This window comes from Geotrypetes seraphini, chromosome 5 (assembly GCF_902459505.1).
Source record: "Geotrypetes seraphini chromosome 5, aGeoSer1.1, whole genome shotgun sequence".
Lineage (NCBI taxonomy): Eukaryota > Metazoa > Chordata > Amphibia > Gymnophiona > Dermophiidae > Geotrypetes > Geotrypetes seraphini.
In genome coordinates this window covers 222,244,005-222,267,434 of record NC_047088.1, presented here as the reverse complement: position 1 = coordinate 222,267,434, position 23,430 = coordinate 222,244,005, and the positions used below count along the sequence as shown (strand labels likewise).

Genomic DNA, 23,430 nt, shown 5'->3' with positions numbered 1-23,430 from the left:
TTTTCATCTTTAATGTTCTGTTTTTCTTCAAAACCTGTTATTTTTTACATTTTCTACATAGGTTTTTATCCCTTACATTTTGATGCTAGTTTAATTTGACTAATAGTTTTTAGAGTGTAATTTGCAAAGCCATATTTAACAATATCTCTCACTACTTTTCCTCCCTTTCTCTGAGAAACAGGCAGGAAGAATGGCCTCAGACAGTGCAGCTTTGGAAAACACTGCTGGTGGCTGTGTTTAGATTATAATTGTGCAGTATTAATGGCTATATATTTCTTAGTTATTCTCAAAGAGCATATGACATCATCAACTGTAAAGACAGCAGAGCCATGTTGCCAAGTAAATCAAAGAGTGAGATCCGAACTGAGCACAAAACATCGCAGGCATAAAGTCCAGGAGGTTGGCAAGTGAAGTATTCCTACGTCACAGTAATTGCAAACTGCCAAATGTGTCATTAGAGCATGCTTGCTAATCTCAACCTAAAGAAAAAAAAAAAAAAGTCCTTTAAATAACTGGCCACCAGATGTTTGCAGCAGTACTTAGGCAGCTGCTGACAAAGTTATACACTGCAGAGAGCTTTGCCTTTATTCCTCACGCTGCAAAATGATACTGCTCGTTTTCCTCTTTGCTGTTCAGTGGGACAAGATTGCCGGCTGGGGATACAAGAATGGAATACTACACAACTCCATCTGGTTAGGTGAGGAATATTCATTTTTGGATGTTGTGTATGCCTTATCGATTGTTTTGTATTAAAAGTTTTGTGTGAAATAACATTTATTGAGTGTAGGTTTGAAAATGCTATACAAATCCAAATAAATACCTAGAATAAAATAAGTGACTATTCTTGAAGACAAAGCAGTTATTTGGAAAGATATATTTATTTATTTGCTTAGTATTTAGCTTACATCTTCCAGTGGTGTGTTAAGGTGAGTTACATTCAGGTACACCAGATATTTTCCTGTCCCCAAAGGGCTTACAACAGTGTCTCTCAAACTGTGTGCCATGGCACAATGTTGTTCCCCGAAGAGATTCCGGGTGTGCCATAAGATATTCCAGAATTTTACTTTATTTTAAAAAAAAATTCCCTAGAATAGATTACATGTATGTTGTGTATACAAGAGTCTGTCAATGTTATGAGCGTCTTTGTGTATAAGGATACAACCGCCCAGACAAGCATCATTCTTTGACGTGATTGGTCCTTGAAAACTAACAGCCAGTAATTTTAGGGTTTTTTTTAATGCAGTTGTAATCCTAATTTGAGCAACAAAGCAATCAAGGCTTTGGGCTCCTTTTACAAAGGTGCGTTAGGGCCTTAACGCGCGGAATAGCGCATGCTAGATTGCCGTGCGCACTAGCCGCTACCGCTTCCTTTTAAGCAGGCGGTAATTTTTGGGCTAGCGTGCACTAATCCAGTGCGGGCGCTAAAAACACTAGCCCACCTTTGTAAAAGGAGCCCTTTGTTACTGTTTGGAACTTCTGATCTTTGCAAACTGGGATTGTCAGCTCTGACAAATTAAATATATAAAAAAAAGAATGACTGCAGATCGTGAACGATGAAATGCGTGTTTGCTTGTTGACTAGCAAGCCACGTTTCGAGTTATCTTACACTCAAAAACAAGCACACCCATCACATTGATTAGCAATTCTATTCTATCTACTCTCAAATTTAATTTTATGTTGATTTTGCAATTTTATAATCTCAATTATAATGTCCTGCGAAAAACATTTGCTGCGTTTAGTGTGCCAGAGCTAAAAAAGTTTGAGAGGCACTGGCTTACAGTCTAAGGAGCCTTTTACTAAAGCTTGGCACACGCTAACAGAATTAGTGTTCTCTATGGGATGGATTCTATAAATTGTGCTAAAAATGGGTGCCACCAAAGATTGTCATAGGTGTAAAATGGACTTCTTAGTATTTAGTGCATGCTAATTCTCTTAGCACATGCTAACAAAGGGGCCCTTTTACTAAAGTTTAATTGGAGGGTTAAGTGTCTTGCCCAAGATCACAAGGAGTGTCAGTGGGATTTGAATCCTGGTCTCTCTGGTTCGCTCTAATAATAATCATTGGGTTAATATTTAGCCACCTTTTTAAATTTAATGCTGGCCACCACAAAAATAGACCTGGATATTCAGTGCTGGGCTATACAGGCAGCAACACTGACTATCTAGAGCAGTGGTTCCCAAACCTGTCCTGAAGGACCCCCAGGCCAGTCGGGTTTTCAAGATAGCCCTAATGAATATGCATGGAGCAGATCTGCATTCCTGGCATCTCCATTATATGCAAATCTCTGTCATGCATATTCATTAGGGCTATCTTGAAAACCCGACTGGCCTGGGGGTCCTCCAGGACAGGTTTGGGAACCACTGATCTAGATCTTTGGCAGTACTCAGACAGCTGATATTCAGAGCCATACCTAAATACCAGGCAAAGATAGGAATGCTTTTTAAACAGCCCTACTTGCTGAGTTAACTAAGCGGGCACTGGCACTGAATATTGCTGGTACCTGCATAACTTCGGGCTCTGCCCAGACTCCTTCCCCAGAGCACTCTGGCACTGTCTAGGGCAGGGGTCCTCAAACCTGTCCATGAGGTCCACAGGTTAGTCAGGTTTTCAGGAAATTCTGAATGAATATGCATGAGAAAGATCTGCATATAACGGAGGTGACAAGTATGCAAAATCTCTCTTGCATATTCATTAGACTGGCCTGTGGAACCCATTTGAGTATCCCTGGTTTAGGGGGTGCCATATTTATCAGAGTGGATATTCAGTGGGATTGGGCTGCTGAATAGCCCCCCTCTCAACCTGCTCAGCATGATTTAAGTGAACAGGAACCTCTCCTGCAGGCTTGAACTCCATTGTTTGACTATCAGGTCCAGTTTTCAAGTCTTCCAGTTATCTGTCTAGACTCTAGCTGAACATGTCTCGTTTAAATTTGCTAAAGTATCATAACTCCAGACACAAGAGGTAGTCAATACATCATCAAAAATATGCAACAAATTCTTTCTGCTTAGCTGCAAGGAAAGTCTTCTTGGTGAAATATAAGCTAATATAGGAAGCGTATGCAACTAGGCCTTTGCTGCATTTTAAAATGAGTTTCCCTCTCCAGGAGTGAAAGGGTACTGTGTTTTATTACATTACATTACATTAGGGATTTCTATTCCGCCATTACCTTGCAGTTCAAGGCGGATTACAAAAGAATTATCCAAGATGTATTACAACAAGAACTTACAAAAAAAAAAAAACTTGGTCATTTTTACAAAGAATGAGAAATGGGTAAGGTTATTTGTTTGGGGTAGTTGGCTTTAGTGAGAGGTGGAGTTTGAGACTTGCGGTATTATTTCTTTTTTCAGAGTTTTCTTGAAGAGTATGGTCTTTATTTCTTTTCTAAAAGTCTTGTAGTCGAGGGATGCCATCAGTAGATTGGCGATTTGGTTGTCTAGTTTGGCTGCTTGAGTGGCCAGGAGGCCATCATATAGTTTTTTCCGTTTGACCTTTTATATTACTCATTTATTTTTTATTTTTTTTTTGAAAATATGTTTATTGAGGAGTCAACAAGAGAGACCAAGAGTACATTTAAATATGGTCAGGCTCTGCTTTGCATATCAACTCAGAAAAACACGAGGCAAAATCTAGTGTACAGGAACCAGCCTGCTCATTAGGGTTTAGAATTACTGGTATTCCTGCAAATGTTTCACTCTTGACATTGGTGTAACGTTTCACATAAACTTGGAAACCACAGTCATTACTTTCACTTTTTTTCTACTGCAACATTTTTTTTTTTTTAATGAAAATGCCTTCCTCCTGGAATTCTTTTTGTTTCCAGCAGATCGCTGCGGTTATGATTCAAACATGATACTTTAAATGTTTCTTCTATTCTCTGGATGTTAACATTTTTCCTTAAGAGGAATTTGTCTTCTGTACACCCTGTAAAACTCTTTCATGCTGAAAATCAATATGACTGCTTAATAAAGAAGCCTGTTCTGAAGTCGTATTTCTTTTCAACGTGTTTCACTATTTCTGAACAGCAAAATTCATGTCATAATGAAAAAATTTCCATGCGTTGTAGGCAAGCCAGCGAACAGTGCAAGCTATTGTAATACAAACGCCACCTTAAATTTTCGTACTGTATTCTGTTCTTGTTCAGAAATTCAAAATGTGTTCCTGAAATGAGTTCATGTTCTCTGGTGTGCTCTCCGTAACAGATTTCTGACCGGCCACATACAAACTCTTTCTTTCCCAGTGAATGAATTCATAGAAAATGTCTGCGGGTTGGGGAGAGCTGCCATACAAAGAGAACAAAGAAACTATTTTTCATATGAGTTTAATGTTACAGCTCTTAAGAAAAACTGAAGCTGACCAATGCAAGATAACTGAAATGATGTATAGATTCCTGAGATGACATAAGTATGCTCCAACCCAGCAATTCATCCTTCTATGGGAAGAGCTGCCATCCAGTCAGTCCCCACAGATGGTTACTTCATGTTGTGTGATTTCTGGCCCTGCTAGGAAATTGGGTTCTAGGAAATGTGACATACCACTGAAATGAGTACTGTATGCTTCATTGTTACATTTTCTTTCCATTTCTAAAACAATGGACTATATGCAATTTTTCCTTGTTAGTCATCCTTATTTTCCATCTAATTCCTACTATTATTTGTTTTCTGTCTATATGTTCTGCCTCTGTTTACGCCCTAAGGGGCTCATTTTCAAAAAAGATAGACATCCAAAAGACAGCACAAACCAGCACTTGGACGTCTTACTACCGTGTTTCCCCCAAAATAAGCCTAGTCCCAGGATTTGCCGGCAGTTTCCCTTCCCTCCCTCCCATCCCTTGTGCAGCAGGACCCTTGAGAGAGCACTCTCTCCCCCCCGAGCACCCGCCACACAGCCGAATCCCCATTCTTCCCTCCCTCCCTTCGGAACCCTGCCGCGAGCCCTACTTACCTCCCTAAGCAGCGTTGGGCCGGCAGCACTCTTAACAGGCTGCTTCAGCCTTGTCTGCCCGTGAATTCACTCTGCCACGTTACTGATGATGTCATCAGTAACGCGGCTGAGTTCATGGGCGGGCACCTATTATTTTGGTGTACAGATGGGTACGGTAAGTTTTGGCTAGGTTTTGGAGGGCTTACCATACAATATAAGCAAGTTATAGGGACATCTGTACCTGGGAATTTTTATGTGGCATTCACTACAGTACTTCTATGCTCAGCTGTCGGAACAGTTTGCTAAGAATGTAGACTGCCTGAAGGTTGGGAAAGCTTGATTTTCTGCATTTTTCATGTGGACGTCTTTATATTTCGGAATGGCCAAAAAAGACAGATATACTAAGGGCCAAAACATCTAGATAAGTTATGTTATATATATATATATATATACTGTATATAGACACCTTGCAGTTTTGAAAATTAACATTTTCTCTGCTGGATTTCTAGACGTTTTTCCCAAAACATCCGAACATGGACAGACGTCCTATCAAAAATGTCTCTCCACGTTGTCTGTTAAGATTAATAATTATCCAAACCAGACTTTTCAGTTTCAGCCAAAACCAAATCTGCAACCAAAATTCACAGCTCAATTTCAGCCATAACTGCAAAAGAACAACACAATGCTTCCTTAGAAGCGACCCCACTCCCTCTCGTACTCTCCATTACCCCCTATCTTCCTTTTATATTTATTTTATCTCGATGTATTTTTTACTCCCTCTTATCCTTTCCTCATGTTTAGTGAGTCCTGTCAGTCCAAGTATGCCCTCCCTATATTTAATTTGAATTGTTATTGTTTTATTTTATTTTAATGTATATATTTTGCTCGATACATATTGTAAATCATTTAGCTATTCCATGATAAACGGTATATTAAACATGAAATAAACTTGGAAACAGCATCCATTCCTTCCCTCCACAACCAGACAGAGCCTCTCTTCCCCCACTTCTGGACGTACTCATCAGCTCCCCCTCCCATTCCCTTGAAAGGAACGTTCTATCTTCGTCCAGAGAAGAGCGACTAAAATGGTTAAGGGGTTGGAGGAGCTGCCGTACAGTGAGAGATTAGAGAAACTGGGTCTTTTCTCACTTGACAAGAGGAGACTGAGAAGGGACATGATTGAAACATTCAAGATAATGAAAGGAATAGACTTAGTAGATAAAGACAGGTTGTTCACCCTCTCCAAGGTAGAGAGAACGAGAGGACACTCTCTAAAGTTACAAGGGGATAGATTCCATACAAATGTAAGGAAGTTCTTCTTCACCCAGAGAGTGGTAGAAAACTGGAACACTCTTCCGGAGGCTGTTATAGGGGAAAACACCCTCCAAGGATTCAAGACAAAGTTAGACAAGTTCTTCCTGAACCGGTACATATGCAGGTAAGGCTAGACTCAATTAGGGCACTGGTCTTTGACCTAAGGACCGCCGCGTGAGCGGACTGCTGAGCACGATGGACCACTGGTCTGACCCAGCAGCATCAATACTTATGTTCTTATGATTAACACTTTTGCCCTGGAATTCAACAGGAACTAGATTATGAAACTTTTCTTTAAATTTAGGCCCTCTTTTGCAAAGCCGATTACCGCGGTGGCCTATGGTGATTGCACCAAAGCCCATTGGGAATTAATGGGCTTTGGTGGCATTGCCATACGGCAGCTGCTAGCGCAGCTTTGTAAAAGGAGAGGTTAGTGTGGTGGGGCGGGGGGGTGTCTTTTTTTTATTATCAAAAATGTATTATTATTTTTGTTATTATTATACAAAGCCACACAAGAGAGATGTCCTCAAATAGTGGCTCTGGGAGTATATTTTTTAATTAAGTTTTCTTGCACACGTTTTGTTAATTTGGGATAAAGCTTTTGTTCTTTACCCAAATGAGTTCCAGATCTTTGTGGGAATTAGGAAACCTCCTGTAGAGGTGCCTGCTAATAATTTATTTCAGGCTCATAGTATGTGATGTATTGCTTTTCGTATTCACAGTTATTTCTTCTTTTTGATATCTCTAAGTGTAAGAGGCTGTTTCCTGAGCCTCTTTTTCCTATGCTTTCTTCTGTTGTGGCAGAATGTGAAGTAGTTTGACATTTTATGAGAGTACTACTATTTATCATTTCTATAGCGCTTTAACATTCAATAGACAGTCCCCGCTCAGAAGAGCTTACAATCTAATTTGGACACACGGAAAGGACATGTCAGGGTTGGGGTGTTTCTAGCAAAAGGAATAATATGATGGGTAAAGGTAACTGATGGTGAGTGGGAGTTAAGTGTTGAAAGGATCTTCAAAAAAGTAGGCTTGAGTTTTCAATGCTGCAGTGTGCTGTTTTGGAGCAGTACAGACAGCCAATAAGAGAAGAGAATATAACATAACTTTATTCTTCTATACCACCATAACCAAACGACAATCAGTGAAATACAAATAGTTAAAAATGCAACAAGTTTCTTAAATATACTCAGTGTAAAATTTTGCTAACAATAATACCCACATTTAGGAAATAAATTTGTCAAACAGCGCTGACTTAATTACTTTTTGAAATGCACCATGAGACAGCATAGCTCCACCAATGCAATTCCCCAGGCCTGTTGTTTACCTGCTTGGAATGCAAGAGTCTTATCCAAAAAAAGTCTTGTATCTGCAGCCAATAATTTTTGGATAAGCAAATAAATTGAAACTAGAACATAAGAACATAAGAATTGCCGCTGCTGGGTCAGACCAGTGGTCCATCATACCTAGCAGTCGCTCATGTGGCGGCCCTCTGGTCAAAAACCAGCACCCTAACTGAGACTAGCCCTACCAGTGCATGTTCTTGTTCAGCAGGAACTTGTCTAACTTTGTCTTGAATCCCTGGAGGGTGTTTTCCCCTATAACAGCCTCCGGAAGAGCGTTCCAGCTTTCTATCTCTCTCTGAATGAAGAAGAACTTCCTTACGTTCGTACGGAATCTATCCCCTTTCAACTTTAGAGGGTGCTCTCTCATTTTCCCTACCTTGGAGAGGGTGAACAACCTGTCCTTATCTACTAAGTCTATCCCCTTCAGTACCTTGAATGTTTCGATCATGTCCCCTCTCAATCTCCTCTGTTCGAGGGAGAAGAGGCCCAGTTTCGCTAATCTTTTGCTGTACGGCAGCTCCTCCAACCCTTTAACCATATTTGTCGCTCTTCTCTGGACTCTTTCGAGTAGTACTATGTCTTTTTTCATGTACAGCGACCAGTGCTGGATGCAGTACTCCAGGTGAGGGTGCACCATGGCCCTGTACAGCGGCATGATAACCTTCTCTGATCTGTTCGTGATCCCCTTCTTGATCATTCCTAGCATTCTGTTTGCCCTTTTTGCAGCTGCCACACATTGCGCGGATGGCTTCATTGACTTGTCAATCAGAACTCCCAAGTCCCTTTCCTGGGAGGTCTTTCCAAGTACCGCCCCGGACATCCTGTATTCATGCATGAGATTTTTGTTACAGACATGCATCACTTTACACTTATCCACGTTGAACCTCATCTGCCATGTCGATGCCCATTCCTCAAGCCTGATTATGTCACGTTGCAGATCTTCGCAATCCCCCCTGCATCTTCACTACTCTGAATAACTTCGTATCGTCCGTAAATTTAATCACCTCGCTCGTTGTACCTATGTCCAGATTGTTTATAAAGATGTTAAAGAGCACGGGTCCAAGCACCGAGCCCTGCGGCACCCCACTGGTGATGCTCTTCCAGTCCAAGTATTGTCCATTTACCCCCACTCTCTGTTTCCTATGCTCCAGCCAGTTTTTAATCCATGTGAGTATTTCACCCTCGATTCCATGGCTCGTAAATTTCCGAAGTAGTCGTTCATGTGGAACCTTGTCAAACGCCTTCTGAAAATCCAGATATACAACTCCTAGTTTTTCTTGTTGAGCTGTACAACACGAAATGAGATAAAAGATAAATTGGGGCCAATCCCCAAATCAACTTAAAACAGATACAAGAGAACTTTAATAGTACTCGTGCCTCCACCGGCAGCCAGAGCAGCAATCGATAGTAAGGACAAATGTGGACATTTTTCTTCAACCCAAATATCAGTTGGACAGTCGTATTCTGTACTATTCTCAATTTTCTCCATACTGGGGGGGGTGTGGCTGCGAGGCGAACGAAGTTAGCTGTGTGAGGGAACCACTCCGTGAAGTCAGGCAGTTTGATTAAAAATAAGAGGGGTAAAAGTTTAAAAGAAAGACGATATTAGTGAGGGATAAGTAGTGTAAGAATGGCGTTGGGGAGACAGAGTAAATCTTCCGCGGCTGGAGCCGGCTCGGGCTCTGTTAAAAGGTCAAAAATTGACTCGACTTCTCCACTGATGGTGCCGTTGCCAGCGGAAGAGATTGATAATAAGGATCTGATGAGAGAATTACAAAATATAAAATATATCGTCTTAGAAAATTCAAAAGATATAAAGGAGGTGAAGGGGGAGGTAGTGTGTTTAACTAAGAGATTAAATGCAGTGGATTTGAAAATGGATTGTATAGAAAAGCGGATGGAAAAGTCTGAGGAAGAAATAATACAGTATAAAAAAGATCATAAAGAAATTGAATAATTAAAAAGGGATCCAGTGGACTTATCGAATCGTGAGAGGAGGAACAATTTGAGGGTGATTGGCTTGCCAGAAGGGATAGAGAAGAATGACCCTATTGGTTTTTTAATTAATTTCCTGCCTAAAGTTCTACCGTTTAAAAGCAAGTTTCCGTTGGAGATAGAAAGGGCGCACAGAATTCCAGCAAAGAGACTGAGCAGTCAAAAGGGACCGCGACCTTTAATATGTAAAATACTTGGATACCAACAAGTAACGGAGATCTTAAAATTAGCGAAGGAACATAAAGATATGAAATGTCAGAATGCAAAGATTTTCATAGTCCCGGATTTTGCCAAGGAGACCGCATATAAAAGAAAGCAGCTATTAGACTTACGCCCATAATTGAGAGCAATGGGTGCCAGGTTTGGATTAGTATACCCGGCTATAATGCATGTGACTCACAATAATAAAACTTTAAGTTTTGAAGAGGCAGGAAAGTTAAAAGAATATATAGATAAGTGTGAAATCCCGATGAACACCTAAATTTGAAAATGAAATAATCAATAAGATGTTTATTATAATTTTATTGGTTTGAAGCATTTGATATGTTTGTTTGAGTTTATTCATAGTGGGGAATTGTTTTTGTTTTGGAAACTATTATTTTCCATTGACTTTAAGGAAATTCAACTGTGGGGCTTGGCAGCATTCTGAACTGGTCTCGTGGCAATTCAAAAGGATGAAGATTCTAACACTGTTTGATTGCAGACTTTCATATTCGTTGGGGATTTGTAAATACAAAAATGAAAATAGACAAACTTCATTTATAGTGTCAAATCCTCTGAATTTAATTTATGTGACTCAGAGATAATGTTATAGAGTGCTCAACTGTAATAATATGGATTGCCAAAATGGAGAATGATACTATATATTAAAATCAGAGACGTTCCTTCATGAAAAACAGTGCCAGATGGATGGTTCATCTATATATGCAAATGGAAAGTGTTACAAGATGGGTAGATTGGAATAAATGAAAATCCTGGATGCTGTACAACAAGATGGGAGAGAACTATTTTGGATGGAGTTTGCCTGATTTGGAGAAAAAGATGATGTGGATTATATATGATATAATTATATGGAAGAAGTGCTTGTATGATACGGCCTTTTTCTGGTGAACATAATAAAATTACAGCGCAGTATGAGGTTCTTTTTAGAGCGGATCAGTCGTGTTGTAAGGATATTGTGCAAAAAACTTTTCAATCTCTGGCAAGCTGGCTTAACTCCAAGAAGAACTGAAAATTGAGCTGTTTCTCCACATCACGATGGTCTCTCTGCACTACAGACACTTTTTGCCTGCATCTGATTCTATCTGTATTTGGATTGAGGAAAATATTGTAAGATCTACTGGATGTTGACTGATAAAGATAATTTTTGAAAGAATGTTTGGAATGGAATGGATTAGAATGCTGAGCTTCACAGAAATTGCAAGTTTATAGCTTTTGTTGTGTCATCATAAGAGAAAATGACTGAGTGATAATTTAGGGATGTTCTTTATATATTAGAAATGAAACTGTATTCCTATTAGAAGGGTATTAATGACTTAAGGTTGAAAAAGGGATGGGGGAAAAAAGTTTACAGGTATATTGGATTTAAGAAGGAAAAATTGGGAGAAAGTGGAGACGGGGAGAAAAAAAAAAAGGGGGGAAGGATGTAAGGATTCCTTTGGGTTACATTTCTAAGGTTTCTTTGGGTTTATTTTATAGAACAATGGGAAGGATTTGGAGGAATAATTATATAATATGGAGGATTTATTCTTATATGTTGTCTTGGTGAATAGGAAAAGGAAAGAAAGAAGAAAGGAAAAGAAAAGAAAAAGAGGGGGGAAAAAAGGGGAAAAAAATAAATAAATAAGAGAATAGGAGTGAGAAAAGATATGAAAGAATTTAAAGTGTCTTTCTATTGATAATAAGAAGTTAAAGATAAGTTGATAGAATGGGTTGTGATATTGCCTGCGGGGAGTTTTTCTTTTACTCAGCCAGTATGTGCGTTTCGAAGTTTGCATTCATGATGGGGGAGGGGAGGGAGGGGGTAGATATTTGGGTTGGATGGGGAAGGTTGGGGTGGAGGGTAAATTAGATTATTGGTCTAAGGAAAAACAATATAGAATTTTATTGGGATGGTTTTTTATGGATATAGTATCTAAAGTATATAATGGCTTTTAAAATATTTTCACTGAATGTTAATGGCCTCAACCATCCGGTTAAAAGGAAAAAAGCATTGTTATTTCTCAAACAGCAGAATGCAGATGTCTGTTTCTTGCAGGAGACACACCTATCTGGGGCAGAATCGATGAAATGATATGGGAATTGGGTGAAGCACTGTTTTTATGCACCTGCGACAAAGACGGCTGAAGTAGCAATTTTGGTTAATAAAAAGTGTAATGCAACATTTAACATGATCAGTGCGGATCCTTTAGGAAGATGGATGCATGTTGACATGAGTATGGGCAATAATACTGTGGCGTTGTTTAATATATATGCCCCTAATTCGAATCAAATTGAGTTCTTTAAATCTCTACAACAATTAGTTTTACCACTGGCTGCTACTTGATTTAGTAGAGGCGGGGGATTTTAACGCTGTTATAGATCCACTATTGGATAAAAACCCTGGAAGGATTATGAAATCTTTAGGATTAGATAATTTTATACAATCTTGAAGATTAAAAGATATATGGCGTATTCTTCATTTTAATGATCGGGAATTTTCATTTTGTTCACATGTTCATAAATCTTTTTCTAGAATTGATTATGTTTTTATTACTGATCATTTGGTACAGAAAGTTACACAAGCTGCCATAGACCCAATAATATTGTCAGATCATGGTGGGGTGTGGATAGCTTTAAATTTATTAGATGAAGATACTTCTAAACCTGTTTGGAGGTTTGATAATACATTGCTTGAAGATTCCAAATTTTGTGAAAGTTTCCAAGGGAAAATTAATGAATATTTTTTGCTTAATAATTCAGAGGAAATTTCTATTGAAATATTATGGGATGCTTTTAAAGCAACTATGAGAGGTCATATTATTTCTTATTCATTATATAATAGAAAGCAGTTAAGAAAACAGTTTGAGGTTTTAGAGCAGGAAATTAGAATATTAGAATCAAAATTGATTGGAAAATGGGAGCAATCCACATTTCAAGCTTTGTTGAAAGCAAAAGGTAAATATAATGAAATTTCCTCTGGGTTGGTAAGGAAAGATATTTTTTCTCATCAAGCCTTGTATTATGGTAATGCAAATAAAGCGGGAAGATTATTGGCAAATTATTTAAAGGCAAAGAAAAGAAAGGAAAAAATTTGTGCAATTAAAGATGAGAAAGGAAAATCTCATTCTCAAATTGAAAATATATTAAAACAATTTCTAAATTATTATAAGGACCTTTATTCTTCTGCGTCTTATTCAGGAAAAGAACAGGATGGTTTACAGTTTTTAAATTTAATTGAGGGTCCTAAAGTTCCGGATCATAAAAAAAGGAAGTATAGATGAGCCTGTATCACTAAAACAGTTGCAAACAGCGTTGAAATTCCTTAGAGTTGGGACCGCTCCAGGTGGAGATGGATTTACGGTAGAGTTTTACAAATCATTTCAAATTGCCCTTTTACCATATTTGTTAAAATTATATCAGACTCAACTAAATAAAGGTTGTATTTCAGGCACTATGGCAGAGTCTCTAATGATTGTTTTGCCGAAGCCAAATAGAGATCCTACATTGGTTTCTAACTACAGGCCTATTTCTTTAATAAATGTAGATGGGAAATTGTTAGCTAAAATTATAGCTTTACGTTTGGCAAAGGCTCTTCCCCATATAATAGGTATGCATCAAACTGGTTTTGTTGCTCAAAGACACTCTTCAAATAATACTAGATTGGCATTTCATATGTTATATCTAATAAAAAAAAATAGATGATCCGGCTTTTTCTGTGTCCTTGGATGCTGAAAAGGCGTTTGATCGTGTGGAATGGAGTTTCATGTATCAAGCTATGGAGTGGTTTGGTATTGGTTCCGGATTTATACATATGAGTCAAGCATTGTATAGCTCCCCTGTTGCTCGGTTATATAATAATAATAATTTTTAAGATTGTTTTAAACTGCAAAGGGGAGTTAGACAAGGTTGTCCCTTGTCTCCTTTGCTTTTTGATATAGTACTTGAACCCTTGTTATTAGCTATTCAGCAAGCAAAGGATATACAGGGTATTCATAAGAACATAAGAACATGTTCTGGAATTGATTATAAGGTGTCGGCATATGCAGATGATATATTGCTTCATCTGAGAAATCCGGAAACAACCATTCCATGTTTACTTAATGTGATTGATACATTTGGGAAATTCTCAGGATATAAAATAAATTGGACTAAGTCAGAAATTCTTCCTTTGAATGTGTATTGTACAAAAGGATTATTTGATTATTTTCCTTTTATTTGGAAATAGGATGGATTAAAATATCTAGGTATTTGGTTAAAAAATACACTTGAAGAGACAATGAATGTAAATGAAAAATTTTTATTACAAAAAGTAACAGAGTTATGTGAGCAATGGAATCCTTTGCACTTATCTTGGTGGGGAAGAGTCCAAACTATTAAAATGATGATTTTGCCTGTGGTTTGTTACCAAATGAGTATGATACCAGTGTTTTTTCAGGGGTCTTTTTATAAAAAGTTAAATAGTATTCTGGTAAAATTTATTTGGCTGGGTAAAATTGCAAGAATTGCTTTAGTGTCTTTACAAAGACCAATTAAGGAAGGTGGGGTAAATTTCCCCAACTTTTATAGGTATCATCAATCCTATATCATGTGCCAAGGTATGTATTGGGTCCTCCCAGAACTCCTGGAACAGCTTCCGGATTGGTTGTGGATTGAAAGATCGCTTATGTTTCCACTTAGGCTTGGTCTTCTTGTAAGTATCAAAATACCTAGAATACATAAGGATAATAAAATATTAATGGTCACATGGAAAACAAAAAAATATATTGATAAATTAACTCCTGATCCTATTGGTAAATCTACATATCAGACTATTTGGGTAAACTCCAAGATTCAAATAGGCGGTTTTAAGATTGTCTGGAAAGATTGGATTAAAGCAGATATACGTTCTTTGAATGATATTATTTCTAATGGCAAAATGCTTGATTTTTCACAATTGCAACATAAATTTGATCTTGATAAAAAACAAAGTTTTAAATGGTTGCAATTGAAGCAGGCTATTCAGGTGGGGTTCCCTGAATGGAAGTCACTTAAAAGTCAATTTAGTTTAGAATTTCTATGTTTCCAGGCAGATTTTCTGGGACACCAGGCCACTCAGTGGTATAAAGTATTATCTAATTATTTGAATAAGAAGCCAAAAAATGGACTTAGGGATATTTGGAGCATTGAGATTAAGCATCAGATTAATGCATCTCAATGGCCACATATTTGGTCTTGGAGAATGAATTGTACAATATCTGCATCTATGAGGCAAACATGGTATTTCCTGTTGCATAGAGCATTCTGGACCTCTGTTCGTTTACAAAAATTGGATTGCTCTAAGTCTAATAGATGTTGGCACTGTCATATTGAAATTGGAACTTTAGATCATTTATTATTTTATTGTCCATGTATTAAGGCTTTTTGGTACTCAATATGGGACCAGGTTAATCTTATGATGGAAAATCATGTGGCAATGTCTTATGATACGATTTTGTTTGGAACGCATATGAGAGTTAAGCCTCAAATATCTTCTGCTAATAATAAGCTCTTAATGATCCTTACGGGTGTGGCTATTCAACATATAACGTTTAATTGGAAAAATTATACTAGGTTAAACTATAACTTTTGGTGGAATTCAGTATGTCATCTATATAAAATGGAAAGATTGTTAGCAATACAGAAAGGTTCTTTTAATAAGTTTAGGGATGTGTGGGGGCCATTAATAAGATACTGTAATGATTAATAAGATATATATAGTTTTTACATTGAATACTGATTATTTAATATGTTTCCTTATGAAATATTATTGAAAGAGGGGAGGGGGTGGGGTATGATAATTTAAATATTAAAATGATTAATGTTATTGTATATGGTATATATTTGATGGGAAGGAAATAGTTGGGGGGAGATAAAGCTCTTTTCTATTATTATTGAAATATTTCAAGTGATGTGATATATTATTATGTGATCTGTTGTACACTTGATTTTTGAAAATAAAATGAATAAAGATTAAAAAAAAAAAATTTCTCAATACTTTCTTTGGAGCTTCCAAATAGAAAATATTGCAATAATCCAGTATGGATAAAACTAATGCCTGCACCAATAATCTAAAGGATAGAGGATCAAATAATTTTTTTATGGTCTTAATTTTCATAGTGCGATAAAGCAATTTTTTTTTTTTTATTACTGAATCTGTATGTTCTATCATGGTTAGGTGACGATCTAGTGCAGTGGTCTCAAACTGAAACCCTTTGCAGGGCCACATTTTGGATTTGTAGGTACTTGGAGGGCCTCAGAAATAAGTTAATGGCTTATTAAAGAAATGACAATTTTGTATGAGGTAAAACTCTTTATAGTTTATAAATCTTTCCTTTTGGCTAAGACTTAATAATAATATTGTCATTTATAGCTAAAGAGACATATGATCAAGAAACACATTTTATTTTACTTTTGTGATTATGATAAAAATACCGAGGGCCTCAAAATAGTACCTGGCAGGCCGCATGTGGCCCCCGGACCTCGAGTTTGAGACCACTGATCTAGTGTGACTCCCAATATTTTTATAGATTTTGAAATCGGGTAGTCATAGCCATTTAAGCGAAGCGATGGTTTAGTTATTTTATCATTTGGGCTGGCCAGAAAAAGTGTGGTCTTTTCTGTATTAAGTTTCAATTTGGTGCCAATATTTAAGACAGAAGGAGCAGTGCTGGATTTTTCAATTGGATTCATTATACCCTAAGGGACTAAATGTGCACATTGAGTGGTCGGTGTTTTGGGTTTTTTTTGAAGGTTTGAACAACTGATTGGCTGACGTGAGAAGGGAATTTGATGATGCTGTGTTGAGTTTGGCGACGCTATACTTTCTGAAGCATTAGTGTTTACTAGCACCATTTTTGTTGTAAGTGCATGAAGAAGTTCTGGGAAGTTTGGAGTTTTGTTGGACATTGATAGCCATTTCCCCCGGTGCAACTAGTGTAGTGAAACGGGGAATCCCTGTCGGGGTACAGTTGGAAAGACTGCTGTTTTGGGGTTATTGAAGAGGAAAGACTGGCAAGCTGGAACCCATTGAAAACAGATAAATCCTGACATTTTGACATTATCACTGCTTAAATAGTACCAGTTATACAGAAAAAGAACTGCTTGCGCTGTATTGGAAGCTAGTTCTTGTTTGCAAGCCTCTTGTTTTTGCCTGGTTTGAAATACAATTTATTGTTTTGGAGTTGCACACTTTGGACTGTAAGCAAACATTGGCCTTTTACGTTGAGCGGACTAGGCCGCACATGTGGTCCACTCAATATTTTGTTGTTGTTTTTTTTTTTTGTAATCATGTTTATTAACGAGTTAACAAGAGAAACAGACAGCTTGCAGAATGCAAGCAAGCACACAATAGCAAACTATAAAAGCTTACAACGATCATCACCAAGAAACTTAATACAGCAAGAAGATACAAAACCAGGCAAGAACAAAAATAGCCCATATCCCCCAGTGACTCCATTTTTGTTTTGTTGCGAGTGGGAAAAACATGGTCAACCTTTGATCCCAACAGGATGAGGTCTGCCATCGGTAAACACCAGATGCCATTGGCTAGCAGATTGTATCTCTTTTGCTTATGCCTAGGTTGGGCCGACTCTCGAGGGTCATGTCACGGCTCTTTCTTTTAGAGCCATGACTGCATCAGAAGCACACGTGAGATCGGCTTCCATTGAAGAAATAGGCAAAGCTGCAATGTGGGCTTCTGTCCACACATCAATATCTCACTACAGTCAGTTTGGTTAAGCAGTCCTGCAAGGTTTGTTTGGGATCTAAAATCCAACTCCACCTCCCTAGGCTCATTTTATTCTGTTCCGGGCTAGACCACCACTTTGTATATGTTTTCAGGTTAATTGTTCTTTGAACTCACTGTTGTGAGTTCCTGTTGACCAACTATTGTCATTTTTGGTGAGCCTGGAAGCAAGGGAGTCCCACATGTGAGATTACTATGGCCTGTTTGTCCTCAGAGAAAGCAAAGGTACGCAGCTCCTGATTGGCAAGGCCCGACTTAGTGCAGGAAGAGGTGATCGGAGCATACAGCGATTGATTTCCTGCACTCGCCGGCGCTCCGGCTGCTCTCTCTTGCTTCTCCTGCTGCCCTCTCCAGTCTCTGCCATGGAAAACCGTATTCGCGGTTTTTCAAGATTCGCGGGAGTTCCTGAAATGGAACCCCCATGAATATCAGGGGAGTACTGTACATACCTGTCTCTAAAACAGCAGCATCTGATATGGATAAAAACCAGGTTTCTTGAGTAGCTTGGTAGTTGGTCTAATGAACCAAGAGAGGAAATCACAAGCCCATAAGCCACTCTAACCACTACATTTATGGAAGAACACACGAGCCCACCCAAACCCTACTATTCTGCCATATAGAAGCCACCTGCAGCCATATGTGCTATTGGGGTGGTACACAGGAGGGTATAGTAGGTTTTGGGAGGATTTTTGGTGGCTCACCCTAAATTATAAGAGGGTTATGGTGAGATATACAGCTGGCAACCTTTATGAGAAGTTCACAGCAGTGCCTTCTAAGGCATCCCATTTTTCTGTTGGGATGTCTATGTGGCCAGTCCATTACTATGCTGGCCCCACCTACATCCAAATGGTCAGGATTAGGACATTTTCAACCTGGATGTTTTTCTGATTGAAAATGGGGTATAAAGTTAGACATTCTAGTGGCCAAGATGTCTTCTAAGTAGATGATTTTCCAAAAAAAATTATATTTGGACATTTTGCCATTTGAAAATAGAAACCAAAGAAGGAACTGCAGAACTGATGTACTTGATTTGAATCAATAAAACGTTGTATCAAAAAGTGGTATCTTAAAGGAACAAGGACCCAAGATACAAGTGGACCATTTTTTGACACAACATTTTATTGATTCAAATAAAGATCCTGCATCAAATACTTCAGTTCTGCAGTTTCTTCTTTGGTTTCCGTGGCTCAACACTCACTGCAGACTCATTGCATTTTTCTTCTTTGTGATTGCCATTTGAAAATGACTATTTTTGTACCTCCAACTTTAGATGTTCAGCTGGAAACATCCAAGCTGGACTTAGATATTTTTTCCAAAAATGCCCCTCCACCTCTTTGCAGACCCATTACATTTTTTGAGGCAGTATTCCCAAAGGAATAATTCCATGTTTTTATATTACTCTGTGGTCTATGAATTCACATTTCTCCTTGTTCACCACCAGTCCTCTCTCATATGTGTCTTTATAGCCACTTTTCACTAAGGCATTGTTGCACAGAGAAGCATTACAGAGAAGCAGTTGCTTTCATCTACTGTTGATAATAAACATCTCAAAAGTGCTAAAATTATTACTATATTTTGCATTTCACAGAGCAAGCAGCAGGTGTTTATCATAGAGAAGCTCGTGCTGGAAAATATCAACTCACCTACATAGAAGCTAAAGGAGTTTGTAAGTTTGAAGGAGGAAAACTAGCCACATATCAACAGCTAGAGGCAGCACGGAAAATAGGTATGTGAAGGTTCCAAACTCATTAAGTTGTTACCAATAGAAGAATTCAGAATCTAAATTTACAAACCTCTGGCTCCAGGCCTAAGATTCCAGGCCAAATGGAACTGGCAGCTCCTCTGAATCTGTAGGAGAGCCAGTACACATGCTATAAATATAATTTTAATATTCCCACCACTCCTCCACCACACCATTCCTCACTACTTGTATTGTATAAAAGCTAACAGTAATAGCCTTAGGGAGAACACTGGAATAGATCAGTCATCGCAAATTCCTCTATTTTCTACTTTACCTACTCTAGTGCAGAGTAAAAGGATATCTTTCCTGCACAGTATTCCGATTCGGATGGTGGTCTTTGGCAATCATTAAAGCAGGGCTCTTTCCAAACCTGAACTGGTAATCTCATAGATCAGTATAACGCAAACTGTGTGCCGCAGCACACTAGTGTACCTTCTGAGATTTCAGGTGTGCCACGGCACACTGGGGAGGAGGAGAGGCGTTGGCGCTGGCTGACTGCCTATGTCCTGTAGGCATTCAGCTGGCGCCAGCGCCTCTCCAGCCCTCTTCCCTGCTGGCACACCCCATTGGCGGCTCAGGGCCCGATTGGAGGGCCTTTGCCTATGTTGATGTGATGACATCACACGTTCATGTGATGTCATCATGGCAACACCCGCGCACTTCTAGATGCCTCAAGCCACAGTCATTGCGTTTAGTGTTCTGTGGCTCGACAAAGTTTGCAGGGCACTACTGTAAATAGTCGTTATAGTTTATTATTATTTATATTCTGCTTTTATTCAAAGCAGATTACAGCATTACATACATAATTTAAAAAACACAATACAAGTTTGACCTCATTTATGCATCACAAACTTTAGAGCAGATGTGTCATCTAAGAAAAGATCTCAACAAAATATATATGACCCTGAAGAAATAGTTTAAACAAGTCGGAAATATTGTGTTTCAATAAAAATCATTAAATCGTTAAATGTGAAGTGTATCCTCAGTGTGACCATTAAAGCTATCGGAGCGACGGCATATGCTGATGTACCAGGCTTATATGCATTTGGTAGACTATATCGCAAACCACGCTTCACACCATCATAAGCTTACACTGTGAGTGATTAAATAATATAGTGCAAATAATATAATATAGTGAAGCAAAAAGTGCTGTTTGTATCAAACACCTTATACTTATTTCCAACTTGTTAAACCAATGCTCAAAAAAGGCAGCAAATGAGGTACTTATGTCCTACGCTTCCCTCTTCTCCTTCATGTTGTTGCTTAAGTGGGTACTTCTGCGTAGTTTTAATTCTTGTTCTGAGTCCCAGTTCTTTGCTGTTATATTTTCACTGGCTCTACCAAGCTCAGTTTCGGGGGAAAAATTATATTGCCACAGGATAGCAAATGCATCATATTTGCATTTGTATAATGCAATTACAGTCATGGGTTCTGAAATCATTTCTACATTGCTATCCCACAGTAAAACTGAGGTAAACCTACAGTAACCATTCAGGAAGCTTTCTGCATTTGCTCCCAAAATTGCTGAATTAACATACAGTAACTGCTAAAACCTCTTGTTAATTAGTGTGTTCCATGAAGGTTCTGCAAAGTCCACTTTCACTGGCTGCTTGTAAATGTATAACTTCTTTCGAAAATCAGTCCAGTTTTCAGGACATGACAAGTGCTTCCATTTTACATATAACACCAGCCTACCTACATCTACAAATGTTATAGTGAAGGATGGTGTGTTTTCTGCTATTTACCCTCTGAAGGCTAAAAATGAACTTGAACAGATCAAATCACAAGTGTGTAATCTGCTAGTGTTCTCAGAAAAACAGAACGTGGCTATACACACCCTGCAAGAAAGTCCAGAAATTATTTCAATTCTTTGCGCATTATGGTAAGGTTTAGATCTCAGACAGCTGCCAAATATACCCAACCTATGATTCACTATGAGAGACCAATTCACTATGAGATATCAAAGACAAACCTCATTAACCTTGGAAGTCTTGTCAGAGGTCTATATCTTTCAGCACTACTTTACTCAGAGTGAAAACATACTTGACCACTTCTTCCTGACAGAAGCTCAATTTGGCTCCTTTACTGGACCATTAGCTCCCTTGCTCTCCCTTCTCCAACTTGAGATCGGGGCTTAAAAGGACAGCCTGCTTAGACTTATTTCCATATGCAAATGAGTACTCATGATGTCACTCTCAGGCTCCTGCAATCTTCATTCTAATGGGGACTAAGGGTGCTTTCCTTTTAATTATCTGCCGCCACTCCCTGGATGACATTAAGACTTCTTAGAACTCTGCTTTTCAATGTCGACCTCTACTTCTGGCTCATAATTTAAAATGAAATGCTAACAAAACCAGTGCAGGCTTCTACTCTCTCCAGCACTACTGCATTCCTCATGCTAACTGGCTTCTAGATTCTGTCCAGACTTATAGCATGTTTGCAGGTCACTTCCTCCTCTTAGATGAATAGTCATTTAACAACTTTGTCCATATCCCAGTTATGTCAAGACTTACTCATGGCTTGCAGAACTACCTTTCTCCAAGGACTTCTGCAGCACCTCCAGGCATGCTTCCCTTCTTTCTTCAGGCAGTAGGCTCAGGCTGTCCTGCTTTTTAGAGGGGTTAGAAAAGTTCTAGAGCATCTTATTTATTTTGATTTTATCCCATCCTCCCCAAAAGCTCAGAATAGGTTACAAGAAGACAGTCACAAAATAAATCCAAGTACATGACTAGATACAAACAGGAAGTACATAGAAGGGCATACAGGCTAGGAGTCTATTTGGTGATGTCACTTTTAACAGAAAGGGAGAGTCTACTTCTCTTCAGAAAGCCATCAGTGAGTCTAGTCTTCTGGTTTGTGTGGGCAGCTGGTTCCATAGTCGAGGGATAAAGTGGTTGTAGGAGCGTTGCATGCAGCTTCTATCTGGAGAGATCTCTCCCTGGGAGGATGCTGAGTCATCTCTCCACATCATCCTGGGACATACCCTGGCAACACAGGGTTTCTTTCTTGACTTCTTCCTCCTGAGACTTTCAGAAGGCTTTATGTCTCCCTTCCCCAAAGGATTCTAGCCCAGATTTTCCTTCACTTTACCAGGACACCGAAAGACATGCTCCTGGCCCCTTAAGTCTCCTGGGAATTGTATTTCCCCCCTCTTCTGAAAGTGCCTTGTCTTCCATGGTTATTCTCCTATGATAAGAGGCCTAGAGCTCTACCCTGTGGCCTCTGAGGCATCTGACAGTCCCTGCACCAGCCACCCAGGATCACAGAGCTCCCACTGTGGCCTCTGTACTGCATGACAGGCCCCATGCCTTTCATAGTATAGTTCCCCATCCGAATCCGTGGTTTCAGTACCCGCGGAATCAGTTATTTGTGATTTTTTTTTTTTTTAAACCCAACAACTCTGCATCGGACCTTCCCCAGACCTTACCTGGTGGTCTAGTGGCGATGCAGGGCAGGATAATAATAATAATAATATTCTTTATTCTTATAAATTGCCTAGACTATAGGGTCATTTTTCTAAAGTGCATTAGGCCTTTAATACATGCTAACAGGCTTACGTTGAACACAATAAAGTGTTTTGCACTATCTTCCCTGTTTTATAAGCACTAGTCCATGTGCTACCAATGTTTTTGAATATTTTTCCAAGGGAGAGTGGCATGGCTGGCGAGTGAGTGTTCACACATAATCTAAGTGGTGTGTTATACTTAGTGTACGCTAACTGAATAACACAGAGTTAGTGCAGGAGCACTTGGTGCCTCCTAACTAGGAAGCAGTACATTCTCCCTTATTAATTCTTTTAGGTACCGCACACTAATGGGAACATTAGCACATGACCTGCAATTAAACAGTAGAAAAAGTCTTTAAAATACTAAGGTCAATTTGAGCTTAGTGCGTCAGAAAGTCTCACCTTAATCCACATTAAGACCAGATTTTACCGCAGCATAACTGTCACAATCAAACATTTATAACACTCATAGAAACGTAATGGCAGATAAAGGCCAAATGACCCATCCTGTCTGCCCATCTGCAGCAACCATTATTTCCTCCTCTCCCTAATAGATCCCATGTGCCTATCCCATGCTTTCTTGAATTCAGACATAGTCACAGACAGTCCTTGTCTCCACCACCTTTACTGGGAGACTATTCCACA

The 23,430-nt window shown here is 38.8% G+C and overlaps 1 protein-coding gene across 1 annotated transcript in view; it reads left to right on the top strand.

Annotated features, from left to right (window-relative positions):
- The first annotated feature begins 249 nt into the window (after nucleotides 1–249).
- Nucleotides 250–23,430, top strand: part of TNFAIP6 (TNF alpha induced protein 6) — a 56,940-nt gene continuing 33,759 nt past the window's right edge. The window contains exons 1-2 of the mRNA XM_033944947.1: nucleotides 250–697; nucleotides 19,128–19,265. Coding sequence (XP_033800838.1) covers nucleotides 604–697; nucleotides 19,128–19,265 — 232 coding nt within the window. The 5' untranslated portion in view covers nucleotides 250–603. The remainder of the gene's footprint in view (nucleotides 698–19,127; nucleotides 19,266–23,430) is intronic.